This window comes from Pterocles gutturalis, unplaced genomic scaffold (genome assembly GCF_000699245.1).
Source record: "Pterocles gutturalis isolate BGI_N339 unplaced genomic scaffold, ASM69924v1 scaffold50323, whole genome shotgun sequence".
Lineage (NCBI taxonomy): Eukaryota > Metazoa > Chordata > Aves > Pterocliformes > Pteroclidae > Pterocles > Pterocles gutturalis.
Window position 1 is genome coordinate 9,521 of NW_010124928.1, and position 24,708 is coordinate 34,228.

Here is a 24,708-nt window from a genome sequence, read left to right on the forward strand (position 1 = left end):
CTATCTTTCTTGAAAGGAAAATACATATTGCAACCAAGATGTAATTGCAACAGATGAAGGACTCTTACTTGTGCATCTTTTTTTTTTTAATTGAAATGCTGTGGAAAGCAGAGTAAAGATTAATAAATACATGTATATGTACTTGCATGTATGCATGTATACATACATCCACCTCTATATCCCTATTATAGACTGAAAATTTCTAAGTAAGGAAAAATCTGGACAGCTTTTGCAGGTGGAAAGTGAACGTACTTAGAGAAGCTACAAGCAAATTATCGTTGTGCTATTATGGTGCTATGACTGTTGAAAAAAATTGAGTAGATGTGATGACTCTATAAATATACACACTATTCTTACAAAATTCAGGACACTGTATTTTCACTGTATGCTTATTCTGCCTCATTTAATACTCACAGACAGACTGTAAGAAGGTTCCAGTATCACTGGCACTGACATCTTCCCTTGAAGATTCAATTTTGTTAGGTTAAAAATCTTTTCTCCCACAATCCTCTCTTTTTTCATGCGACGTACGCTGTACAGTCTAAAGCGAACTGCATAATTCCCAATCATCTCAGACTCAATGTGATTAAATTTGAATGTCTCTGTGAAGACAGGGCATGGTCCCCGCTGGATGCTGGTTTTTGCTCTCTGCTTCTTTATAGGGAGAAGAACTAGGTGTACTTGCCATGAGCTTCCACCTGTCCTGTTGTATGTGGGAATGTCTGTGACAGCTGTCACTGTCACCAAAAGCTTCTGTTCCTGTGAGTCATAGTCAAAAGTCACATCCAGTGTGCCATATTTAGCTACTGGCTCAGGATCAAAAGGTTTAGGAAGCTGTGAAGATGATCCTCGAGCTGACATATCCTGAAGAAGAAGAAGAAAAAGCAGCTTTTTATTTATTTATTTATTGTATTCTATTATTAAATCTAGCATTGAAATACATGGCTTTCTGTAAGAAATATGAAGCAACTATGATCTTTTTGTTCTTTTCATAAACAAGGTAATTAAACACTGAAAGCCTGAGGAGCAGCCAACTAGCAGCCAAGACAAAATCAAAAGACTTTACCTGACCAATACTGCTAAAAGCCAGGAGACAATCAGACAGAGCTCAGACTAAATTAGGCTGTATTTATGATCTCTTCTTCTGTGCCCCACATGTTAAAATACATATACATTTGTTGTTATTTCAGTGTGAGCATACACACATTTTTAAGTTAACATATTATAGTGCCTTAAGAGTTGGCTAGTGATTGAGATGCCAGCAAAGAATACAGGAATTACAACAGCTACTTGCACACACAGCTGTTGTTGCAGTCCACAAGGGTTCTATCAATGTGCCAAAAATTATCATAGCTTTATTAATGTAATTTTACTAGAACTGTGTAAGACGTGTCTGTTTCAAACACACTTTCTGAACTTTCTGTAAATGGTATCAGTTCTAAAACTGTTTTAAACCTAAAACAAATTTATGTCCTGTGTCTTTTCACATTATCAAAGACATGCTTGTTCATGGAAATGAATAGATGCCACAATAAAGCCTTTTGGATTAAAAAAAAAAAATGGTACGTTCTTATTTTAAACTGGTTGCTACACAGCTATGGGAATTCATTCCTCTGAAAGCTTCATTTTTCGAGTCGCTGAGTGGCTGCAAAAAAGGCTGGCAGTATTCTCAGTTGTTACTGGGTACACTTACATTAACGACTGGCATGACACAAAGAGGGAAGAACTAGAATTTGATTTGCTGCCCATGTGTTAGGGCACCATATGTACGCACTATGTCTTTACCAGCAGTGAAGTTCATACAGGCTGTGGTTCTAGCTGATCATCAGGTACATGCAGACAGCTACTGGAGGACCTTGCAGTTGCATAGCAGGTGGGGCTTCTAGATGTTGCACCAATACCCCACATATGCAACATCAATTTACCAAGAGGTCTATTAAGACAGAAACAGCTGTTGGCACATCAGGACTGAGCCCTAATACACACTTCAAAACTTGAGGTAGAGAAAAAAAAAAAAAGACAAACTTGTACCAAAAAGAGACTCTTCTGCACATGACATCACTAATTCAGATTTACCCATAGATGTCAGTGAAGTAATTGTTAAATACTTCCCAAGGAAATACACATCAGAGAAGATTACCTCTCCATAGTAAAAATAAACAGGTATCAGAACAGTTTATAGCAAAAAAAAAAAAAAACAAAAAAAAACAAAAAACCAACTAAATGATACAAATCTCTAGACTACTACCAACAATTTAAATAAATTCTTTGTAATAATTTTTTTTCATAAAAGGCATTTTACATTATGGGTGTCTGTTTTGAAAAGTGTTAACAGACTTTTTTTTGAGTCATTTGAAAAATTATGTGGAAGAAAAAGAATTTTGGCTACAGTCTTTATAGTGTGATGAAGCTTTCTGACTTGTAAAAAAAAAACCACACTCTTACTGCAAGCTGATTTGAAAGTTAAGATGCCATAAAGTTAAATATAGATAACAATCTGAAATCCTATTGCAATATTTTCTGACAAACTAACTTTTTTTAAAATGAATGAGCTGCAACATTACTGTTCATATATCTGTACATTTATCTTCAGGAAAAAAAAAAAATCTCACAAGGTTGCACTGCATGACATTTCCGAACACTCAACTGTTTTCATTTACCTCTGGACTAAGGACAGCTGTGCTATCACTTGGTACATCCTCTTCATATCCTTTGTTATGAAAGCTTTCTATTTCGTGTCCCGTGCTTCCCTCACTTGGGCACTTATATGAACATCTTGGACTGTTGCTACACTGGGAAAATTCACATTTACTGTCTCCGACTTCAGAAGGCGTACATGAAAGATGAGGAGAACCACTATCATCCTGGTATGGAGGCGGCTGCAGTTCATCTAGCGGAGGTGTTCTTCTCATCCTCTGAATGCAGTTTGCTGAGAATAAGTGAAAATTCTTTACTTACTTTCTAATTATTTACTGTTGAACAGTTCTGTGGAAAATGGTAAGTCCAAATATCTGGACACAGTATTTAAAATCTATAAATGTCTCTTTTTTCCTTTACATTTTAAATTAGGTAACAAATATTACTGAAATATATGTTTAAAAATGGAAAAAAATATCTATCAGATTAAACAGAAGTGGGGAAAAGCAAAGTAAACAAGCAAAGAAAAAGCAAGTGTAAACAAGATTTGAATAAATATAGTACAAATATGACACGAGAAAAATTCTAGGCTTGAATTTCAGGGATGCTTACCTCGCAAAAACCTTTAGATATCTTAAGACTGATTCTGTGCAGGTGCAATTTAGACCAATTAAGGAAACAAAATGCACTCCCTAAAGCCATGGTATCAAACTTCTGATTACTTACCTCCCATGCTGTTGTTCACCCAGGGAGATATTAAATTAAACTCTGAAGACAAATAAGGCACTAATAAAGGCAGACACAAGCCTTTTCACAAAAGTGAACTCTGATCACTGGTGAATTTAACAAGGGAAGCAGTGTCTACAATTCCTTATTACTTGTTAAGGACAGATAAAGGGTATGCACCCAGTGTCTAGAAGTCAGACACTAGGTTCAGTCACTAAAGACAGTAGAAAAAGGACCATGAGCAATCTTGCGCTTGAGATTACTACTTGATGCTGACCATCTTTGCTTCTCACTTACACTAGCTAGCTAGATAGAAATGGAGTTTCACATCTCCTCAGAAAATAAACCCAGGGTGCGTGGCTACGGATAGTGACAACTAATTACAAATAATTACATTTCAATTTTTGATGCTGTGTTTTACTGCACAGCATTACACAGATGACTGGAGTTGGGAAAAGACAGCAAGGTATGCAGTAGCTGAAATGAAAGGAATAACAAAGATCGATAAAACCTCTATCATGTTTTGTTTACATCTTCTGTAGAGGTTTCAATGAAGATTTCCATGCCACTCACACATAGAATTAATTTATACACAAAAATTTCAAGGCAGCAATCTTTCCTGGTCTCAGACATGCCACTTTCACTCACAGAAAAAAATCAACGAAGCAATGAAGTTAACAGAAGTATTAGCATTAGCACAACATAAGCTTTGATTTCAGATTCATCTAAGAAAGGAACTGATCTTTCCCACGACAAAGGTGGTACATTTTAGTTTCATCATCAAATTTTTGTATACAGGACAGCCCTGCCTATGTCCTAAATTCACACCAAGTACATCAACCTTTTAACTGCTTCAGAGGTAATTACCAGTTGTTCCACTTATCACATAAACAGAGTATGCCTAAGAGTTACCCTTTACGGAACAAGGCTGCAAACACAGTAACATGGCTCTCTTGGGAAACAGTCTTTGCAACAAGCTCCCTTTTGTTCTCTTCTTTGCCCCTTTTGGGAGTCTGGGCTGTACCTGACTGTGGCATGCAGGAACATTTCACGGCTTCTGGGACTTGATGCAAGCCCAAACCACCATGGGCTTGGTGCACACCATTCACAGGAATCAAATGCAGACATGCTGGCTAGAAGGGAGCCAGTGTGTACTGCAGGTCCCCAAAGCTGGGTGACTGAAGGACAGGGACAGGACAACTCATTATGGAGGACTTCTACTGAACAGATGAATACAGGTGTCAAAGATAATTGGGGAATGCAGGGCTCTTCTCTTCACTGGGCTCCTAATGGAATTCCTCAGAGCTTTAGCTAAGGCAAATCAGTAATTAAAACAACGCAAAGCACTCCTACCAGATGATACCACTGTTAAGAATCCTCTAGCAGATACCCATAAAACCTTACATACAAAACAAAGTTAAGTGGGACAGTCAAAATCTTGAAATCATCATGCAGAAATAGTGAGCAAGCGTTATTTGCAAAACATGGAGAGATCTGGCAAAGCACTTTATTTTTTTTTATATTAGATAACTTGTGGCCATGAAACTAGATAGACATAATTTTAGAGTCTAAATTGATATTTTAATCATGATAAAATAATAATAAATATCTTTGACTCTCTATACCATAAAAACAGGACTTCCTTTACATAATTTGTATAATTAAATATTCCAGCAAATTTAGAGCAACAACATTTCTGCTCATTGTTGCTAAAAGGCAACAAACAGCCTTAAATGAGACAGTAACCACCATGTAGCTATGACTTAATTTCTTTCTTTTCACTTGTTGTCTAGTCTGCAAGGACGTTTTAACTCCCAGCTTTTCCACAGTCTGAAGAAATGAGAGCGTGTCTGGGTAACTATCAACACCATTATTGTCTTACATGAGTAAATAAATGACTGTGTGACTCACTTTTTTCACTTAGATGAATGCCATTATATGTCCCTATGGGAAAACCGCACAGGCTGTGTGACAGAAAAGGTACTTTTAATGTAGGCGGGGAAGAAGTGAAGAAAATAAAATTCTTATTAACCATCTGTGATTCAAAAAATCTCAGGAAAGGCTGAAACACTGGGCTGGTTTTATCTATTTATTTCTGAAAGTTTACTTTACCAAAGAGAAATAGCATGCAAATTCTTAAAACAAACATCCAGGTTTAAAAATCTAAGGATACCTCAGTCTAAACAGGCATAAACTGTTTTTGAATGAAAGGTTTCTCTACATAAAAAGATATCAAAGTTCTCAAATGAATTTTTCATGTGAAAATGTCTCATTTTAAATTAATTTCCCCCTTCCCACAGTAAATTATGCAATAAAATGATAATTTCATGTTATGGTTCTCTGAAAATACTTCAAATATTAATTACATGAAGACATTCTAATGACTGACGATATCAAGGACAAACAACATCGACAGAAGTGAATACAGCAACACCCAAAATCTGATCCTGGGTATTTTCCTTTAAAAATTATATAGACGTAACAACTAACTCCAACAATCAATCCATCAACAACATTTTGCATATGTATTTAAATTTAAAACAAAAAGCCACTGCTCATGCATGCTGGTCTATCACTGATTGTATTGGAGAAAGCCATTTGGAGATGAAAGGAAAGCATGTTCTGCAGTGTTACGTATTTATATATAGAACCCCTGTCTACACCATACCTTGTACCTTTCATTTAATCTGTAAACTTCCACACAGTTACATTTGCACATACTGGTATAGGGTGGCAAAGCCAAAGAATACCCTCCAAAGACCACGGAACGTGGCTAATAGCATCTGCTAAAGAGTTACTCCTAACAAGTAAATGGTTACAGTGAAAATCTAAACTTAATTGTTGCACGGTTTCTACGCAAGCTTCCCAAGAAACGTTCTGCTCTCAAACCAAAGAGAGAGTAGATTTTGCCAATTTATTTAGTGAGCTGGGAAAACACTCGTACAGTGGTAATAGTAAAGTCCTTGCTCAACAGCTGAAGAAACCACAATTATAAGCAAAATACCTGACAAACACAAGCAGATTAGCATTCTGCTGATACACTCAGAAATTACAACATGTAAACTGTCATTAGCACATTTAAGTCAGAAGTAAATAAATAGCTTCTTTTTAGCACTGTTTGTTAAACAATGAAAAAGTTAATGTGTTTTCCTAAGTCCCTGTACAGGGGACTGATGGAAAGCCAAGGGGCAATGATACATACTCTTGCCACCAACTTCAAAGGACTGTCAGTAAAACCTGACCCAGCAACCATGGCCAAAATGAGCACTCCTGGAACATACAATGGGTAACTACGAGGAAACACACAAACTTTTCCAGTCATTTTTCTGAGTGGAATCACAGTTTAAAGATACACAAACTTACTCTAAGAAATGCTTTTTCTTTAGGTTTTCAGTTACTATTGAACTTTCTACTCCCAACGCTCCCTGTTTCTCCTCTCTCTCCTGGTCCCTAGTGGGCATGCCAGGCTGGACAACATTTCATCATGAAGCTGGTGATGTTCTTTTCCATGTTTACAATGTTTAGACTTTGCTATCTTAATTAATTTTCCCAAAGGTTTCCAGCAGCGGCACAAACCTAGCTTTCTTAGGCCCTATTTCCTAAGTAATTCCAAGAACATCCATCTCTAACATATGGGAAAAGAAACTATCATTGTGGTTTTAATTCCCCTGTCTCATAAGGAGTAATTAACTACACTTTTGCAACTTGGAGTTTCTCATATACATGACTTCTTTAAATATTCATACTATTGTGGGAGGCAGCATTACTGCAAAACTTCTCTGGGAATCTCGTTTCCAGTTCCTTTAAAACACATAATCACTATATAAATTAATAATTGTTGCAATTCATATTTTGTAATTATCAGAATATCTTCATACTCCAATAGTACCTTTTCTTCCTCTAATATATCTCCACATACATTATGCTTCATAATTATTTATTTTTTTAATCCAACGTAAATTCCAAGTTTTCAAGCCTTTAAGGGGTTCTATGTAAATGTTAAGACAATTTAAATAAAACATAAAATGAAATATATGTTTAAAAATTAAAGAAACCTTTCTTATTCTGAATGATTAAATACCCTTAGAGATTTCTGATATGCAGCACAGACAGTCCAAATGGAATTATCATGTTTGAACTTTTCTACCATCCAAAAATATTATGTTGACTGAATTACCCCCCATTACAAGGAGTATAAAATATAAACATTAAATATTGAATGAAACCTCAGGGCTCTCCTTCCTTTACAATGAAAAGCTTACATGCATTTTTGTAAGGAAAAAAATACATTATTTCACAATAAAAGAAATTATCTTGGCATTATTCTATTTCTTCTCCAAAAGACTTATGGAACGACTCTTGCTTAATGAAAAAAAGGGGCATATAGGAAAGGTACGGGGTCATTATCGACAACAGGAAAAAAAAAAATCTTATCAGGTTTCTTTCTGTATTTGCCACATTTTAGACTTTTATTCATAGTTGAACTATCTTTTACATTAAGCAATTCACCAATAAATAAGAAAGGTCATCACATCTGTTTGGGTTGTTTTTTCAGTAAAAAATATTTCCCTTTTGCTTCCTAATATTTAGAAAATTCCATACACTATGAGCTTAATCCCAGACCTGCCGAAATCAAAAGAGTGTTGTTGCTATTTACATCTGACATCATATGAAGTTCTTAGCTTTGCATTTTCCTCACTTTCTAAGGCGAATGCTACTGGTCATTCGTGTAATAAAAAGGTTCTCTTTTGTTTTTTAATAAAACTAATCCAAAATTATTTAATTATCTTTATGTCCAGTCCTTAAAACTCCAATTTTCATCCTCAGGAAAGGTTTAAGACCTACTGAAGTTACTGATACTCATATAGTAATTTTCCTCATTTGTCTGTTTACATCATGAGCCTCCAGAACTACAGCTTGGTTTTGTTTGCTGACATAAGAAATTTGTTCTTTTCTGCATTTATTAGAGCACTTCTGATTTGTAAGAATTTATCATTCTGTTAACAGAGCAAGACAGAAAAGCACTGCACTGGTGAAAAATCCCAAGCTTTCTCCTTCCAAAATTAGCCCAAATTAGAATATTTAAACTACAGATACATTATTAAAGCATTATAGTGAACTGTCGAAGACATTCTTTTGTTTCTTTCGCAAATATTTTGGTTGGCTTTCAATGAAAATTATACATTATCATCTCTTGAATTAATTTTCTTTCATGCTTAATTCCTTATACTGTATTTCTATTAACTTGAATAGGAAGGAGTTCTGCTACCTGGTTCTGTATTTACACTTTCCAGCTGTCCAAAATACATCTAAATACTGCTTAAATCTATTTGTTCAATATTTTAGTCTCTTCTTGATGCAAGTATCAATAAATCAAGCTTTCCAGAACATTTTTTTTTTCACTTTTAAAAGGAGACTTCCAAAACTCTTCTCTTCTGAGACTATATCCATCTCTAAAGCTTTGTAAAATTGTTTGCCTTCCTTTCCACAATTTTATTTCCTTAGGTAAAGCATTTGTACTACTACGTTCACTCAACTTCTCAGGTAGAAAAAACTTATTTTCAGTTCCATTTAGATGCTGGTTTCACTTTTACTGTTTTTATAAGCAGACAAGTTTCCTTTACATTATTTTTCAGATCCCTGTGTTGGCTAACTTCATAAATGAACAGGTATTCCTTTGCACCTCTGTTCACTGTTAATTTCTTCTGAGTTATCAAAATTGTAAGAAAAATACCACTTTCAAAAAGATAGTAAGTTAAATAAATTCATAGACCCTTCCTCCCTGCCTGCCTTTGAAATCCACTAAAAGTCCTGCTTGCAGAAGGTGATTGACAACTGGCTTTGAAATCTTAAGTGTGTCTTGGTGACAAGCCTTTTATCATCTCTGTGAAAATTCACCCAAATTCAGCAATCTCACCAGCATTCGTGGATGCTTAAGAGAAATTCAGAGCTTAACAGGTAAAAGCTTTGAAAACTCTACCCACTGTAAACCATCTCAGGCCCCTGAGAATCCCCATTTCTGACCAGTGTGTGCATAGTAGCATCCCCTTATACCTCTGGACCATAGCAGCTAAATGCGGGCTTAGAAAATATTTTCCTGTCATTGCTGTACTTCATTTGAGTACAATTTTCACTTTAAATTACAGTTCAAATTCCAGTCCAGTTTAATACTACTACTGCTGCAGTATTTAAGCACAGGAGTTGAGCAGCAGCATAAAGTTCTGAAAAGATTAAAAAGATCCCACAGAGGTCTAAAATCAACCCAGTGTTGCAACATACAGCTAACATTCCTGTAATGGTCCTGCTCTCATTCTATTTGGTCTCAAGTGAGCTTAGAAAGCAAGATTAATGTGTTACATGTATCATTTTCTTGAAAATTTTAATATTTTGGAGCTCATTTCAGGCACGTTAATTTTTTATTTGACAAAAAAAAGAATACAGAGTTTTCTAAGTGATACAGAAACCCCCTCTAAGATCTCAAAAATTATTTATTTGGTGATATAAATGAGATCCATTCAGCAGTATATACTGCACTTAAATGTGTTCCTTAATTATCAGAATTCCATCACTTTTTTCCATACTTTCATTTTAAATAAGATACAACTAGTTCCTTTAGTGAGAACTCTTTCTGCAACTTAAAATGCAATAACTTCATGGTTTCTTAAAAACAGCTTCACCTTGGTAGCTGCTTTGTGTAATTTTTTAAAAAAATTGTCTAAAGTTCCCTAGCATTTTAGCTCTCTATTTATTACTACCTTAACTGGTGAAAATGAAACAGAAAAGATATTTTCCATCAAGAACTGCTTGTAGAATAGGAACACAAAGTTTGCTTTGATTCCTTTGCTTTATTTTCATAGCAATTCTGAGTGCAAAGGATACTCTGTTAGAGTGAGTCACTAACAGACAGCACAATGATTCTGCATGAACCACTTCAACAGGGCATGAGTTAAATTTTCTGCCCATCTGCTTAAAATACCCAAATTGGGATCATCCAGATATCTCATAACTGTTAACATATATAAATTAAATATATATTATAGTCAATAATAGTACTACTATAATAGTAGAAGTTAATATGTTTGGCACTTTACAGATCGATAACTAAAGTACAGGTTTAAATAAGAGCTAATAAAGATTGTTGTGAATCTAGCTCAGAAGTGCTCATAATCACAGAAAGGTGCGGAACATAAACCAAGTCTTTTAAGACTAGTACCCTAGCCATTTCTTCTGGTTTGTTTTTTATTATTATTATTTTTACTTCAAGCCTTGTAAATTATTATTAATCTAAAATTCACCTGAATTGTGTACCACCACCAACATGGAAACCTCCAAGCCACTAGCTTCTTAAGAGATATACCCCCACAGAATTTTCCATTATCATCAGCTCTGTAGTGGAAGAGAAGGAAGAGAAAACAAAAAATACAATATTAGGGTGGAGAAAAAAAAGGAAGAAGAAGAAAAATAAGAGGCAAAAGGAGAAAGTAGGTGCAATGGTTCAGAAAAAAAGTGATAGCTTGTTGGTAGATGAACAAACGAAAGAAAGAGGGAGAGAAGTTTAGTAGATCTGTATAGAAAATGAGAAAAAGAGCAAAGAGAGAAACAAAGAACAAACAAGAGACAAACAGGAATGAAAAATTACAAACAGCTGAAATAACAAAGCAAAAATGACAGAGGAAGAAAGGTGAAGGAATGGGGAAAATAAAACACATGACATGCAAAAAAGTGGTTCAGATCTGAGAGAAAAGCAATGTCAACAGAGCAAAGAGATAAATCAGTGATGTCTGAGGGGTGGGAATATCCATATTTGTAGGTGAAAATCTGCACAACCTAGAGAACACAGCTAGTTACATTCCAGGAGAGGCAAGACATTTCCCAGAATAAGCACTTATATTTATATTTTAGACTTATTTTTCCTTTTGAGTGGGGAGACAGCGGTAATTATTTATTCAGATCCTGAGATGCCAAAGGACCTTGATTTCTCTTTTCCCCCTTCTTTCCTTGACACACTGGCTCAGTGACTTGCTTTAGTAAAATGGACTGTATTTGCTGCAGCATATTAGAGTATTCCTGCAAAAAGGATTCTAGAAAATTCAGATTTTTTTTTTCTTGAAACAGCTCTCATAACATTACCAAATCAAAAGCAGCTAGAACCCAGAAAAACCAAGGATGATCTCAGTTTACAGGAGTACCTAGCAGGTCAACAATAGAAGAAAATTGCCTATATAGACTCAAGAACTCCTCTAAAACCTTTTAGATATTAGTGCCTGTAGAAAGTGTGCTTAGGAATAATGGCACTAGTACCACTTTTGGGGCCAACTGTGCAGAAAAAGAAAGGCAAAATAGACACTGTGAAATCACTGGAAATGGATATGCTTAAAAAATCAAGGTATCTTTCCTTCACACTCCAAGAGGGCTACTAATTCTCAGAAAAGGCAAGGATTAAGCAGCAGGGAGCATGTCAGTCTGTTCCACTCATTCTGGCAAAGCCTCAGACAAGTTTCTCCAGGCATAAAGAAACATAATTACTCAAAACTAAATTTCTTGCACTTCTTTGCGGCGCTTCTGAGACCTCCCACTGTCACAGACAAGCTGCTTTACCAGGCTTATACATAAGTTGTTGCTATGTTTCTATAGTTGTCATACAATTCACAAAACAGGTAATTTTCTGCATTTTGACAAGTCTAGATGAGTATGAGTCTGGCTGGTGAAAATACTTTCATTCAGCCATTGCACCAACTATAAGAGCAATGCAAGAGCTTATGAGGACGAGAGAACATATTGCATAAGAGGGCTCACAAGGTCTACAGAACGATGCTTCAGCCCTCAACAAACAGCTGGGGAGGAACTGGCCTTCCCTGTCATCGACTCAAAGAAACAACAGCGCTGAACAATCAAGTATCACGAGTGCAGCATATCATTGTCAACACACCAAACTTCCCAAAACCCTAACTGGAAAATCATGTTGTTAACAACATGGTGTTGTACCTACAATATTAAACTTACTAGCCATTGTGACAGAGTAAAAACATGCATATCCATCAAAATTTGTTTCTCATGGACCTTTCTTATACTAGCAATAATTTATATACCTCATTTGAAATCACTGTTTGATACTGCTTGTTGAATAAGAGACTTAAAGGTGGTAGAGAAGCAGTTAATTAGTAATCAAAACTACAGCTACAGCTGCAAAATGTTTGTATGATAATTTCAAAATTGCAAATTATTTATTTCACTCTACAAGAAATTAGTGTACACTCATTAGAAAGTCAGTGATTATCTTGAAAAGTACTACTGGAACATTTCAGTACCTTTGCTACAACACTAGAAAGTATAAAACATGTTTCCAGACCTATTACCATCCCACCCTTTCTCATAATTTGGAGTTTGCGAAGTTTTTTAATCTTGACATTACAATTTGAAACATACTCAGCACAATTATGTTTAACATGGTTCATAACCAGAATGTTAATTTTTTTCAAATCTCAGCATTGACAGTTTACACTACTTTATTAATAAATTACTTTATTAAGCTCTATATAAAACCAATGTGTAACTGATATACATGCATGTTGCAACAAAGGAAATTCTCATTAAAGATAAGGAAAAAAATTTTAAATCAGAGTGGCTATAGGCTGGAAGAGGTTACTCAGACTGTGTAATCACCAGCATTGAAGGCTTTCAAAGTTTTCCTTGCTTGGGCCCTGAGCAACCTGGTCTAACTTTGAAGTTAGCTCTCTTTCAATCAGGAGATTAGACTAGATGACCTCCACAGGTACTTTTCAACCCATTATTCACTGATTCTACAATATACGTTGCAAAACTCGATTCTATATTATAATAATCAAGGATGGGCATCATCTCAAATACAGGTATCGCAAATATCTATGAAGTTCCTTCTATAATACAGTAGTTTAACAATTTGCATGCAAGTTTAGCTCCTCTGCACATGCTACTTACATTGCTGCATCCTGCATTAAATACATATACCTACCAGATAGTACTTTGCTAAAAACAAACAAAAAACCCCCAACAAAATACTCCCACTACCACCACCAAAACCAAAATCCAGCAACCCAAATCCAACCCAAAAGAAACAAATAATACAAGAAGAGAAAGAGATTCAGAATACTTTGTTAACTGGTGATGTTCTCCTGCAGTATACCTTGTGGCTGTCTAGCTTTAGATGTAGTATCACTGAAATTTTTACTTTGATAAAATGAATGTGTCAAGATACAGACTTTTAAGTTAAAAACATCCTAACAATAGTTTACACACAAACATATACATGTAAACACATACATACATACATACACACGCCACAGCAATATATCAGTAGCAGGAACAATTAAGGTTTATGAAATATTAAATATAATTAAGATTACACTGAGGAAGTAATATCCATTACAAAATGCCAATGTTAGACAGCAAATATTGACCTTTATAATTTATCAAGTGAAAAAGCCTTAATTTGCTTGTTATTCAAACTTTAACAATAAGTATGATAGCTTACATGGCAGAAAGAAAAAAAACAAATCAGCATTTGCTATCACTTTTGCATTAACATTTTGACCAGTCAACAATTCAGCAGTGATGAAATGTGCAGTTTGATTCAAAGTAAGACAAGGCTATTTAAATAACTCAAAATAAGAAATGGGTATTGAAACATTAGAATTTTGATAAGCGATCACAGCTGCACTAGAATTAGTTTCTATAGCAACAGAGGAAATAATGTGGAGAATTGCACTGCAATACAAGATGGATTCCTTACAAACACTGCTGTTCAAATAGAAAACTTTACAATTATCCACTGTATTAAAATATTTCTATTAAAATAGTTATTCAAATATCCTATACCTTGTACTTCATACATTGTTGTATTTTCATTCTCCACGATTCGATTCTAGTGCATCCATTCAAGTTTCATATTACATTTTCACACTTTCCCCCATTGCTTACCTCTCTATTTTAAAATTAAAGTAACTTATTCTGAAAAATACTGTATCTTCGGCCTCAAACTTATCTGCATTTTCAATCATTTTACTATCCCTACATAGAAGCACTCGTTACATTTATTTTTCCACCAGTGTACTTGTAAAAAATAAGAGATTGCTTTGCACATGCTATTCATAAGAAGCTGCATCACAGCCATGGAATTACTATCACTATGGAACTTCTGAAACTTGTAGTCATATGAGACTTGCACTGGCTTTTAGCAGTGTGGCTCTAATGTCCTAAGCATGATTAAGAAACCATAGCAAATCTATTAGTATTCATGGACTGAATACCATAAGATGGTAAGATAAAAGCCTTTCAGATGCGCACATCTTTAGATTTCAAATGTTGCCCATTTCTAACACTAAGAATTATTGTTTCATTGCATTGCCCCTGATTCTAGCTATTTTTGGCAACTAATTAAAAGCATATGCCTGAACCTTTTATGTATTTTGACCTCATAATGAGACCTATTACTCTAGCTTATTCTATCCCTTTGAGTTCCAAAGTATCTTTCGAGTTACCATGGATACTAGTGATATGCTTTCTCCCACAACTGCTTTGTGTGCCTTATCAAACACCAGAAAACTGACACAGTAGAAATCTGAGCCATCTATACACAGGATTAATACCTAACCTCTTGGAAGTGTTCCTCTTCTCCCCCATCTCAAAAAAAACTCAGGCATGCCATACACTAACATTTGTAATGAAATAAACAAGCAAGTTCTTTTCTATCTAAATCTAGTACTTTTTCTCAGGGAAAACAAAATGAGAAAAAGGTACAGACATAAAACAATTTAATCTAATCAACCCTGAAACAGTGTTAAAATTAAAATGGGAACACATAGAATCATTCTGAGTTCGCTGTTTATTCTGAGTTGACAGAGTTTAAGTGCTTCTAGATCAATATACCCACTGAAGTTGTGAAACGCAGCAAATTTCAGCAAGCATTTCAGAAAGGAGTTGCAGAAACATTACATGCAACTCCAAGATTACACAAAGTAAAACTCCCTTTAACAGAAATTGTTAGGCCTCTTCATACTTCTTCATATTTATTATGGGCATTTTCAAATGCAAATTGTATTCCAGCAAGCTGGAAATAATTTGTACTAATCAGTGAAGAAGAGGGCAGTTTGTAAACTCATTTTTCCCATTATGTTTTTGTATTCTGACCTCTTCTTAAAAACAAAAGACTCTCCCCCACTCAGACAGCAAAATTTACACAGGATTCAAAAAAACACACCGTGATACTAAAATAATCTGAATTAATGTATGAGAAGTAAGCGAAAATATCCAGAACAAAAAATAAATTGTTGTAATATGAGTGCAATATAGATTTGTTCAGAACCATCTCCCAACTTTCACTCCATTAAATCTATGGAAAGACATCAGCTACATAAATGAGTGCCACAAAGGCAACTAAGAGATAGAGAGACAGTGAAGAATGGGTAGGTAAGTGCTCCTCTTGCCCCTTTTCCTCAGTTATCTAAACTTCTCTAAAGATTACAGCAAAATACTCAAAAAAAAAAAAAAAAAAAAAAAAACCAAAAAAACCTTACCGGACTCGTTCATATTGACAAGCTCAGCCTTACGTTAAAATACAGAGATTTTGAAGCATATCTAAGCCAGAGACACTGAAGCATAAAAAATAGACTCTTACCCTTGTTTGTATTAACATTATAAAATAACTTCTGGTAAGTTTTCCACAAGCGTATATGAACTAAAGACATATTAAATGTTTTCATTTTTCTAACAGTGTAGGTTAGACTTACATTTGCACGGATTTCCTAAGCTGCATTACTTTTAATTTTTAAATTTAACTTTGAACTGCCTCAGGTCATGATACTCTCTGCTGGGGTCAAAAAACCATCCACATAATGTTTTTACTGTGAACATCCAAATATAATGAAACTTCACTTTTTTTTTTTTCCCCCTGAAAATTTATAAGTAATCGAAACCCAGAGAACAATGAAAAGGAACTCAAAATTGACTATTACACTGTGTTATTTATGGCAACTCATCTGTATTATCAAAATATTACTAGTTATGTAGTTTAATGTTGGAACCACTCATAAAAACATTATCAGTGAAGAAATTTACACAATGGCTGTGCACTCCTGCCATCACATTCACTTTTACACATCCTACATCTACAGTTCCTCTGTGTAATACGCTCCTGGATTATCTGCACTGTCCACAAAAGCACACAAGAGATCTCCCATTCCTCTCTGAGTAGAAATAAAGTGCAAACTAGTATTTTTAATGAAATAACTACCATTGCTACTATCCTTCATAAAAAGGGTTCTTAAGTTTTTCCTTCACAGAATCTCAAAGTTGTCTGGAAATAGCCACTGTCGCTGCCTATATCCCTGAGGCCAATAGATTGCCCTTAACACTAATGACAACTAATGTTTTTATTTCCAAAGATTTTCTTCTTTTAAAGTCCCTTCTTGTTAACAGGGAGGAAATGGCACCAGGAAAAGCAGACTATTCAAAGCAGTGGTTCTTATTGCCAGGGAAACTAATTTTGCTCTGAAAACAGTCAAAGGTAACAGTCATTATCAAATAGGATGATGAGTTTCTCTGAAGGAGAGCATTAGACACTAGTCTCCTAACAGAGAAATCATTCCACAGACATAAGGGAAAATCAACATCAACTAAAAACATATTTTAAAATTTTACCAGACCTACTCAAAGAGTTATCTATTGGCCAACTTTGGTGTGCACATACAATGACTCAAGATTTGACACAAAAATAAAAAATATATCAGAGCAGTACAATCAACTTCATCTTCAAGAAGAGCTTTTAAGTTATACATTTACTTGCAAATTTTCACATTATCATTTCTATACTAAGGCGTAAGCAAATAAACACTAACTTCAGGGAAAATATATCATTATTCTCTTGTGTTATTCTCAGAATCTAAAAATAGTTCCATTCTGGCATTATGTGGAGAATTTAACATAGCCAAATATTAAGCACTCCAAGCAAAACGATTTTGAGAAGGCAGTTACAAATTAAGACTAGTTTCTGGTTTGTATCCATCAGATCTTGAAAAATAAGTGCAATAGATATTTTATATTTTCACTCAACTCAAATTGCCACAAATGCTACATATGCAACACTCTGAAGTATAATAAATATCAATAAAACGTAACATAGATGGCAATGTACTTTTAATTTCAGAGTTGCCCTTTTTTCTACTAAAATTCACAGCAACTTAGATGAAATAAAAAAAAAAGACACTATCTGTTTTGAATCTTAATAACACAGTGGTTTTAGTGCTGAGGATTTTAAAACTTTTTTCTATTAAAATTCACAGCAACTTAGACGAAATAAAAAAAAAGACACTATCTGTTTTGAATCTTAATAACACAGTGGTTTTAGTGCTGAGGATTTTAAAACAAATCTTCAGAAGTCGTTACACATACTACTAAACTACAGATAGCTAAAATACAGGGATAATCGAACAGATAAGATACAACAAAAACGGAAACTTTGAGATACTGGAAGCCACAGCAAGTCTCAGAAATATCAAGTAACATTCGAAACAAGATTCCTTGAAGATACGAAGAAATGAGTCTAACCACTAGCGTTAATCTTGACCAATTTAAACAACAACATATGTTCCCCCTCTTTTTTGACAAAAGATGCAGAGTTCGCCCTGACCTTTCAGTTACGAGTGTGTTTCTTGGTACAGATGTCAAGTCTTTGCAGTAAACAACAGCAATCGTGTCACCTGTTCAAGTCATATACATAAGCTGTATTTGTTTGGGCTGAGCATTTTCAAAGAAAAGAAAATCACACCCGAAGTCAGCCACTTGAGACGAACCTTTTGTAGTTTCATTCTCCGAGATTTGGATTTTTCAGATACACATGCTCTTATCAGCTCTATTTTTAACCTGCTGCTCATATAAGATGCTTAAAATTCTGAACATGTTTACATTATCCATCCAGCAGGCTAATGGAATTGCATACCAGACAGTCATGCATAATTCAAATCAATATCCTCAGGCTTGCAACTCTAAGTCAAAGCTGCCTTTAAATAAGATGGGTGTGACTTTAACATGAATAAAAGGTATCTAATTTTTAACCTTTATCTGACAAATTGATATTTGCAAAGGAATGTCATAAAGCTGCTTTAAAAATTAAAACAAACAGAAAATAATAATAACTGAAAACTTAAGGACAAAATTTAGAATGGTTCAACAAGACTGAGTGCAAAGGTTTCAGAGAGCTGGGTAATTTTTATTTTTTAAGAAAAATGTAAAAATATATACATAAAAACACATGCTGGAAGAATATTAAGCAGTATGGAAGGCGAATGCAGCAGTATTTCCTATTTACAAATTTAAAGATCAAGCTTTAATTGAATTGGGCATAGGTGACTACACATAGAAAATCTTATACCCCGTTAAGCATGTCTGCTAGCTTCTCTCTAAGGAACAGAATCAGAATTTCCATAATAAAATAATTTTCCCTTTGAGTTTTCCTGTGTGCTTTCATGAGACCTTGATTCCATCACAGCAGATAACCTTCAGCCACACTGAAATGACCAGAAGCATGGCAATTACATTAGCTAAGGATCTATTTCCAGCTTACTTGTAAGTACAGTGGAAGAAAAGCAACTGCAAACAAACGAACAAAAAAAGCCTCCAAAACAAACAAGCAAAAAACCCCACCCCAAACCAAACCAACCAAACAAAAAACTTGAAGTGGTATAATACCACAGATAATACTTTCCCTTTCCCCCAAGGAAAGTATTCCAATAATTCCTAAAAGTTAGTATAACTTGGAACACAAAAGCATTGTAAGTAGCATGTAAGTTTACTTTAACAAGAAAAACAAAAATAAAGGCAGATCATTGCTTCCAGAGAAGCTACAGACACAACTTAATGTTGTTTACTCAGATACAGCCCCAATAAATAATATCTATAATTAAAGTAGCTATGAAAACAGTCATCCTAACAATAAAATACATGTATTAGATAAAAATGGTAACACTATTCATCTTGTACAAGGACAAAATATTAATTAAATAATTCCAAGAGAATACTCATAGTTATAGCATCCCTATGAAACTGATACCTATGCATACAGGAAATAATCTACACTGACAAGGTAACAAAACAAAAGGAGTTCAGTTACAAAAATAACCTGTTCTTCTTTTACCAATGAGATGGTTAAAACATAATGTGATCAGATTATAAAAAATAGTCCTAATGGTAACCAGTCTTTAACCTAGGGGAAAAACGCACAACTGGGAGGCAAACATTAGTCTCAGACTAGAGTTAAATATCTTTTGATTTTAGCCTTTAAAGGTAAGAAAAATTATGCATTTTTCCACAGGTGCTATGGAGGAAGAATTGATAAACTGTTCTTTTGTAATATTCTTATGCAGAGTTGTAATAATCGTTTCAGTTCTTATACTTACATAACAAGTACTGCTCCATTCTGCTGGCCGAGTAGCATGACTATTCTCAGCAGGTAAGTAAGGGTACTGAGTGTATGCAGGGTAAAATTCCTTTTTCCAGTGCACCTAGTAAATGTCTACACAGACAGTCTGCTGTTCAATCCTGTTTCTTACTCACTCACTCCATGAGAGAGTCATGGGATCTTTGCAATTTGGGTTAAGATTAATGAAAACTGTACCTTCTTTTGCCTATTCTGTGGGAGTCTTTCGAAACAAGACACATCTCACGGTACATGTGCATAAGGATCAAAGAAACTGGTCCCCTATATCACTAGGTATTACCATAACACCAAGAAAAAAGAATGCCCATACCCAATAGCTTTTAGATGATATTAGTAAAAGAAATACCCAGTTTTCAGTGTGAACTCTCAGAATCAGCAAAAGCGCTAGGTTCATCAAGGCAGTGATCTTTTTTGCTGATACAATACTATCTCTTGTGTTTATATCACAAATCAGTTCTACATTTTATTAATGTGGAACATCTATATCAAATACAATGTCACAAGGAAATATTTCAGCCACAAATAGGTATGGGAACTTTTCACAGTTAATGACAGATGTTGATCCTTTCATAAATCCAAGATTCAAATAGATGAGAGACATTAAAATAGTAAGTTTACAATAAAATGGAAACTTTCCTGTAATTATTAATGCATGATTTACATCACTTCAGAGACATCACATTGCCAAGGGTGACTTTCTTCAAAGCCTTCACATCAATGCAAAGGGTATTTCTTCAAAGACTTCAAAATGCTGGCAGGAGGAACCTAAATTGTAAGATTTCTTTGCTCACTTGTGCACAACAGGAAAAAAAGCCCTTTCCCATTGGAGGACAGTTTTTCCTCCTCTTTGGAGTTGGTCTAGCTCAAAAAGGAATCTTCCTGTTCAAAATCTTATCATCATCACTGAGTTTTGTTACTAGTTCTCTTCTCTCAGCAGTAGATGACATGCATGCTTTAACAACATCTTTTTTTCCAGCATCTCTGCTGCTAATCATGGAGTAAATCCATGATTTCAGAATTATTAAAATTCATTCTATCAAGCACTCCTTTGGTTGACAAGATACTTATTGTGCACAACTTTGATATCATCTATCTGGCTTTTCAACTCAGAAGTTCCCAGTGTAACTCCATTCTCTTCCAAACAGCATGTAAACTCAGACACAGATGATCTTTGCATTTAAATCCCACATTTATATCTTGCTATCTCCATAATGTTCCTCAAGAAAATGACAAGAATAATTACCTTCTACCCCTACCTGAGAATTCTGTCCATCCCAGGTCTGCAGACTCTGTAAACACTATGTTTGTCTGCCATTCATGAAGGTAAAGAACCATAATCACTACATCCTCATAGCCTAACACGTGAATTACATGAAAAGTACCTTGCTATCAGGCACTTTTCAAAAGACAAAGGGTAACACTTTCTTGGGAAGTAAAAAATATCTAAAATGTGTAAAACTGAATAGAAGAGCAAAAGTCAATCTTTAAATCAACTTAGTCTCTGCAATGCTCAGTTGACTATATTTTTAGGAAATAAGCATCATAATTTCAAACACTTAACACCAATCAAGTTAATTCTGGACAGTATTCTGCAGATCCTCGAATTACAAAAGTATCTTTTGTACTACACAAAACTATCCCTAAAACATTCCCTTGATTTAGCTATGGGCTGAACTGCCACACTCCCGAGAGGCTTAAAAGCCACAAGAAATTATCTTTCTTCAATTTTAAAGCGTTTGGAGCCAATTAAGACTCACTCCAATTTACCAGTAAATAGGAGGCAGGCATACAAAATCAGGGATCAGAACTTTGTATCATTAGTATTGCATCATTGCACTATCTCCTGTGGTATACGAAGACTTTAAATTACTATTAAAATAAGAAGTTCCAAGGGTAGACATCCACATACATAATAGTATAACCACCATAAAGCTGGCTCAACTAAAAGAAATATTGTAATTTAAAAAAATCCCTTTTTCTCTAAAAAAAAAATCTCTAAAAAGTGCATCAAGCATGATACCAACTGATGGTACACAAGTGCTATCAGCTGAGGTACACAAGTATCAATATCGGTCATGTCTCACAGCTGTAATATGACTCAGCTTCAATATACACTCTGAAACATTTGGGAAATACTGCTCTGAATTTTACCTAAAACTTGTCTTAAGTGTCTTTACTGAAGGCTCTTTCAAAGTATCTTAATGAATGTACTATTTGAAACCCTAGGTCTATCTAAAACTGCAAGCCAAAAAGAATATTTTCTTCCAATAGGTGTTATACCAGAGAAATCTCACAGGTAATCTGATAAAGACACTGAGAAAAATGTGTGGCCACCTTCTCCCAAAATACTCTTTCCGTTGTATTTCTAATTAATTTCTTTAAAGCACATTAGAGGAAAAAGAAGAGAAATAACTATTTAAGTTGTGATCTAGTATTCAACTGAGCTTTCAGTCTTCCAGTCTGAATATTAATTCATACTTCTTATTCCACGTAAGCCATCTTCTTTGCCTGTAATTCTTATCATCTGAAATGTACAGAGAGACCAATTTTGAGAGAACCTTGTGGCCTTATTTTGCTCAACACAATACAACCATACCGAGGCTCTCACTCCATAATTTCAAAACAGTAAGTCTTCATTCACACTTGGCTTGAAAATAGATCTGCTTATATGCAAGGAATAATGATAGAAACTAAACTGGAAAACATACGATTATCAAGGGATTCACTGAGGGATCCTCTCTCAGCCTGTCCAGTGGCTTTCACCTTAGCTTGACAAGTCTGAAGAAGTAGGATCCTGCTTTACAGAAGATATTTACTGAGGAAAACTCCCTCAGGTTGCTTTAATAAATTGGGGAGATTCACCTGTATACCAGTTTGGAAGCGCTTGTGAAAGAGGTTTTGGTGTTTATGTTGGGCATATACTGAAAGAAAATTGCTCTATATACTTCATGTAGTTCACTGAAGAGACTTTTCACAAAACATGAACAAGAGAGAAAGAAAAGGCAAAAAGCTGCATAAAGAATTGGATCCAAGAGATTCCAGAAGAACAGTCGCCTTCACGTGCAAAGATTGACACTGAGGAGCAAGGCAAACATATGTCCAACAGACACATCAACATAAAGTGCCGAAAGCCTAGAGAAGAATAAAAGCGGAGAAGACAAACTACAAAAATAACATCATACTCTACCTTCACAATATGGAAAAGATGGATAAAATCCAGTAGCATATGCCTGCTAGAGCAGCAGATTCTCATTTAAGAGAACTTATGTTTTCTCACTGCAGTCTTTTAGTGCTTCCATATGTTCCAAAAAACCTTGTGAAATGTAAGGCACTTGGGCCAATCTCAGAAACAAAGCCTCTGAACTAACATGTCTTCAACCACGGGGCTTTATCAATTGAGAAGTTAGAAAAAGTCTTAAAAATAGGTTGGAGATGGAAACTGTGGTTGTACTGAGCTGTTAATCTATAGACAAATAAAGTACATCTAAGTGTTCTATGTAAGCAAGCAAGCTTACTACACTTTCCATCATGATGTCTCTTACTCAGAACTGGGATCAATTCCCCTTGCTTGCTTGCTAATCTGGAATTTTGCACAGCTGTTAAAGAGGTGATTTGGAAAATACATGCTTTAAGAACATCACGAATTAACTATAAAAAATACCAGACTCTTTTCTTCCCCTCTTCTACCTTTCTCATCTCAAGAGACTCAGAAAATCTTGATTTCAAAAGCAAAGAAGAACTTTTGACATCCGCCTGCAAAACTCTTAATTTCAATATGTTTACCCTAACACTTTTAAGTTAAAAATTTTCTGTTTTTAGAAATTTAAGTTAGTGTTTTCTTAAAGAAAATAAATTGTACTTGCCTATGAAGCTTATAGAATCATAGAACGGCCTGGGTTGAAAAGGACCTTAAAGATAATCTAGTTTCAACCCCCCTGCTGTGGGCATGGATGAGCAGGCTGCCCAGGGCTCCATCCAACCTGGCCTTGAACACCTCCAGGGATGGGGCATCCACAACCACTCTGGGCAACCTGTTCCAGTGCCTCACCACCCTCACAGTGAAAAATTTCCACCTATCTGTAGAGATAACAAAGACACAACTTGCTTTATAATGCTTGAGTTTCTAAAGTCCAGGACTTTTTTTTTAAATTAGAAAGCATGGTCCATTTAAGATCACAACCAATACAGATAATAAAAAATATTTCTGATTACCAAAGTACAAAGAATAATGCAAATTTTAAACTGAAAGTTTGCAAACAAAAACACTTCCTTATTTAGATCACTCTTTCAACTCATAATGTCCTTGTTAGCAGAAATACCTTATGGTTTTATTTTTGCTTTTTTATGTGGGGTTTTTTTTTTACTATTTTTGTTCTTCCCCTCTATTCTGCCCTGGTGAGACTGCATCTGGAATATTGTGTCCAGTTCTGGGCCCCTCAGTTCAAGAGGGACAGAGAACTGCTAGAGAGAGTCCAGCGCAGAGCCACAAAGATGATTAAAGGAATGGAGCATCTCCCTTATGAGGAAAGGCTGAGGGAGCTGGGTCTCTTTAGTTTGGAAAAGAGGAGACTGAGGGGTGACCTAATCAATGTTTATAAATACGTAAAGGGTGAGTGTCAGGAGGATGGAGCCAGGCTCTTCTCTGTGACATCCAGTGATAGGACAAGGGGCAATGGGTGCAAGCTGGAACATAGGAGGTTCCACTTGAATATGAGAAAAAACTTCTTCACGGTGAGGGTGACAGAGCACTGGAACAGGCTGCCCAGAGAGGTTGTGGAGTCTCCTTCTCTGGAGACATTCAAAGCCCGCCTGGATGCGTTCCTGTGTGATCTGATCTAGGTGTTCCTGCTCCGGCAGGGGGATTGGACTAGATGATC

At 35.2% G+C, this 24,708-nt stretch overlaps 1 protein-coding gene across 1 annotated transcript in view; it reads right to left on the reverse strand.

The window, feature by feature from the left end:
• Positions 1 to 414: 414 nt before the first annotated feature.
• The window catches only part of SYT14 (synaptotagmin XIV), a gene marked incomplete at both ends in the record, with an annotated part of 29,251 nt that continues 4,957 nt past the window's right edge, over positions 415 to 24,708 (reverse strand). The window contains 2 exons of the mRNA XM_010078376.1: positions 415 to 864; positions 2,661 to 2,929. Coding sequence (XP_010076678.1) covers positions 415 to 864; positions 2,661 to 2,929 — 719 coding nt within the window. The remainder of the gene's footprint in view (positions 865 to 2,660; positions 2,930 to 24,708) is intronic.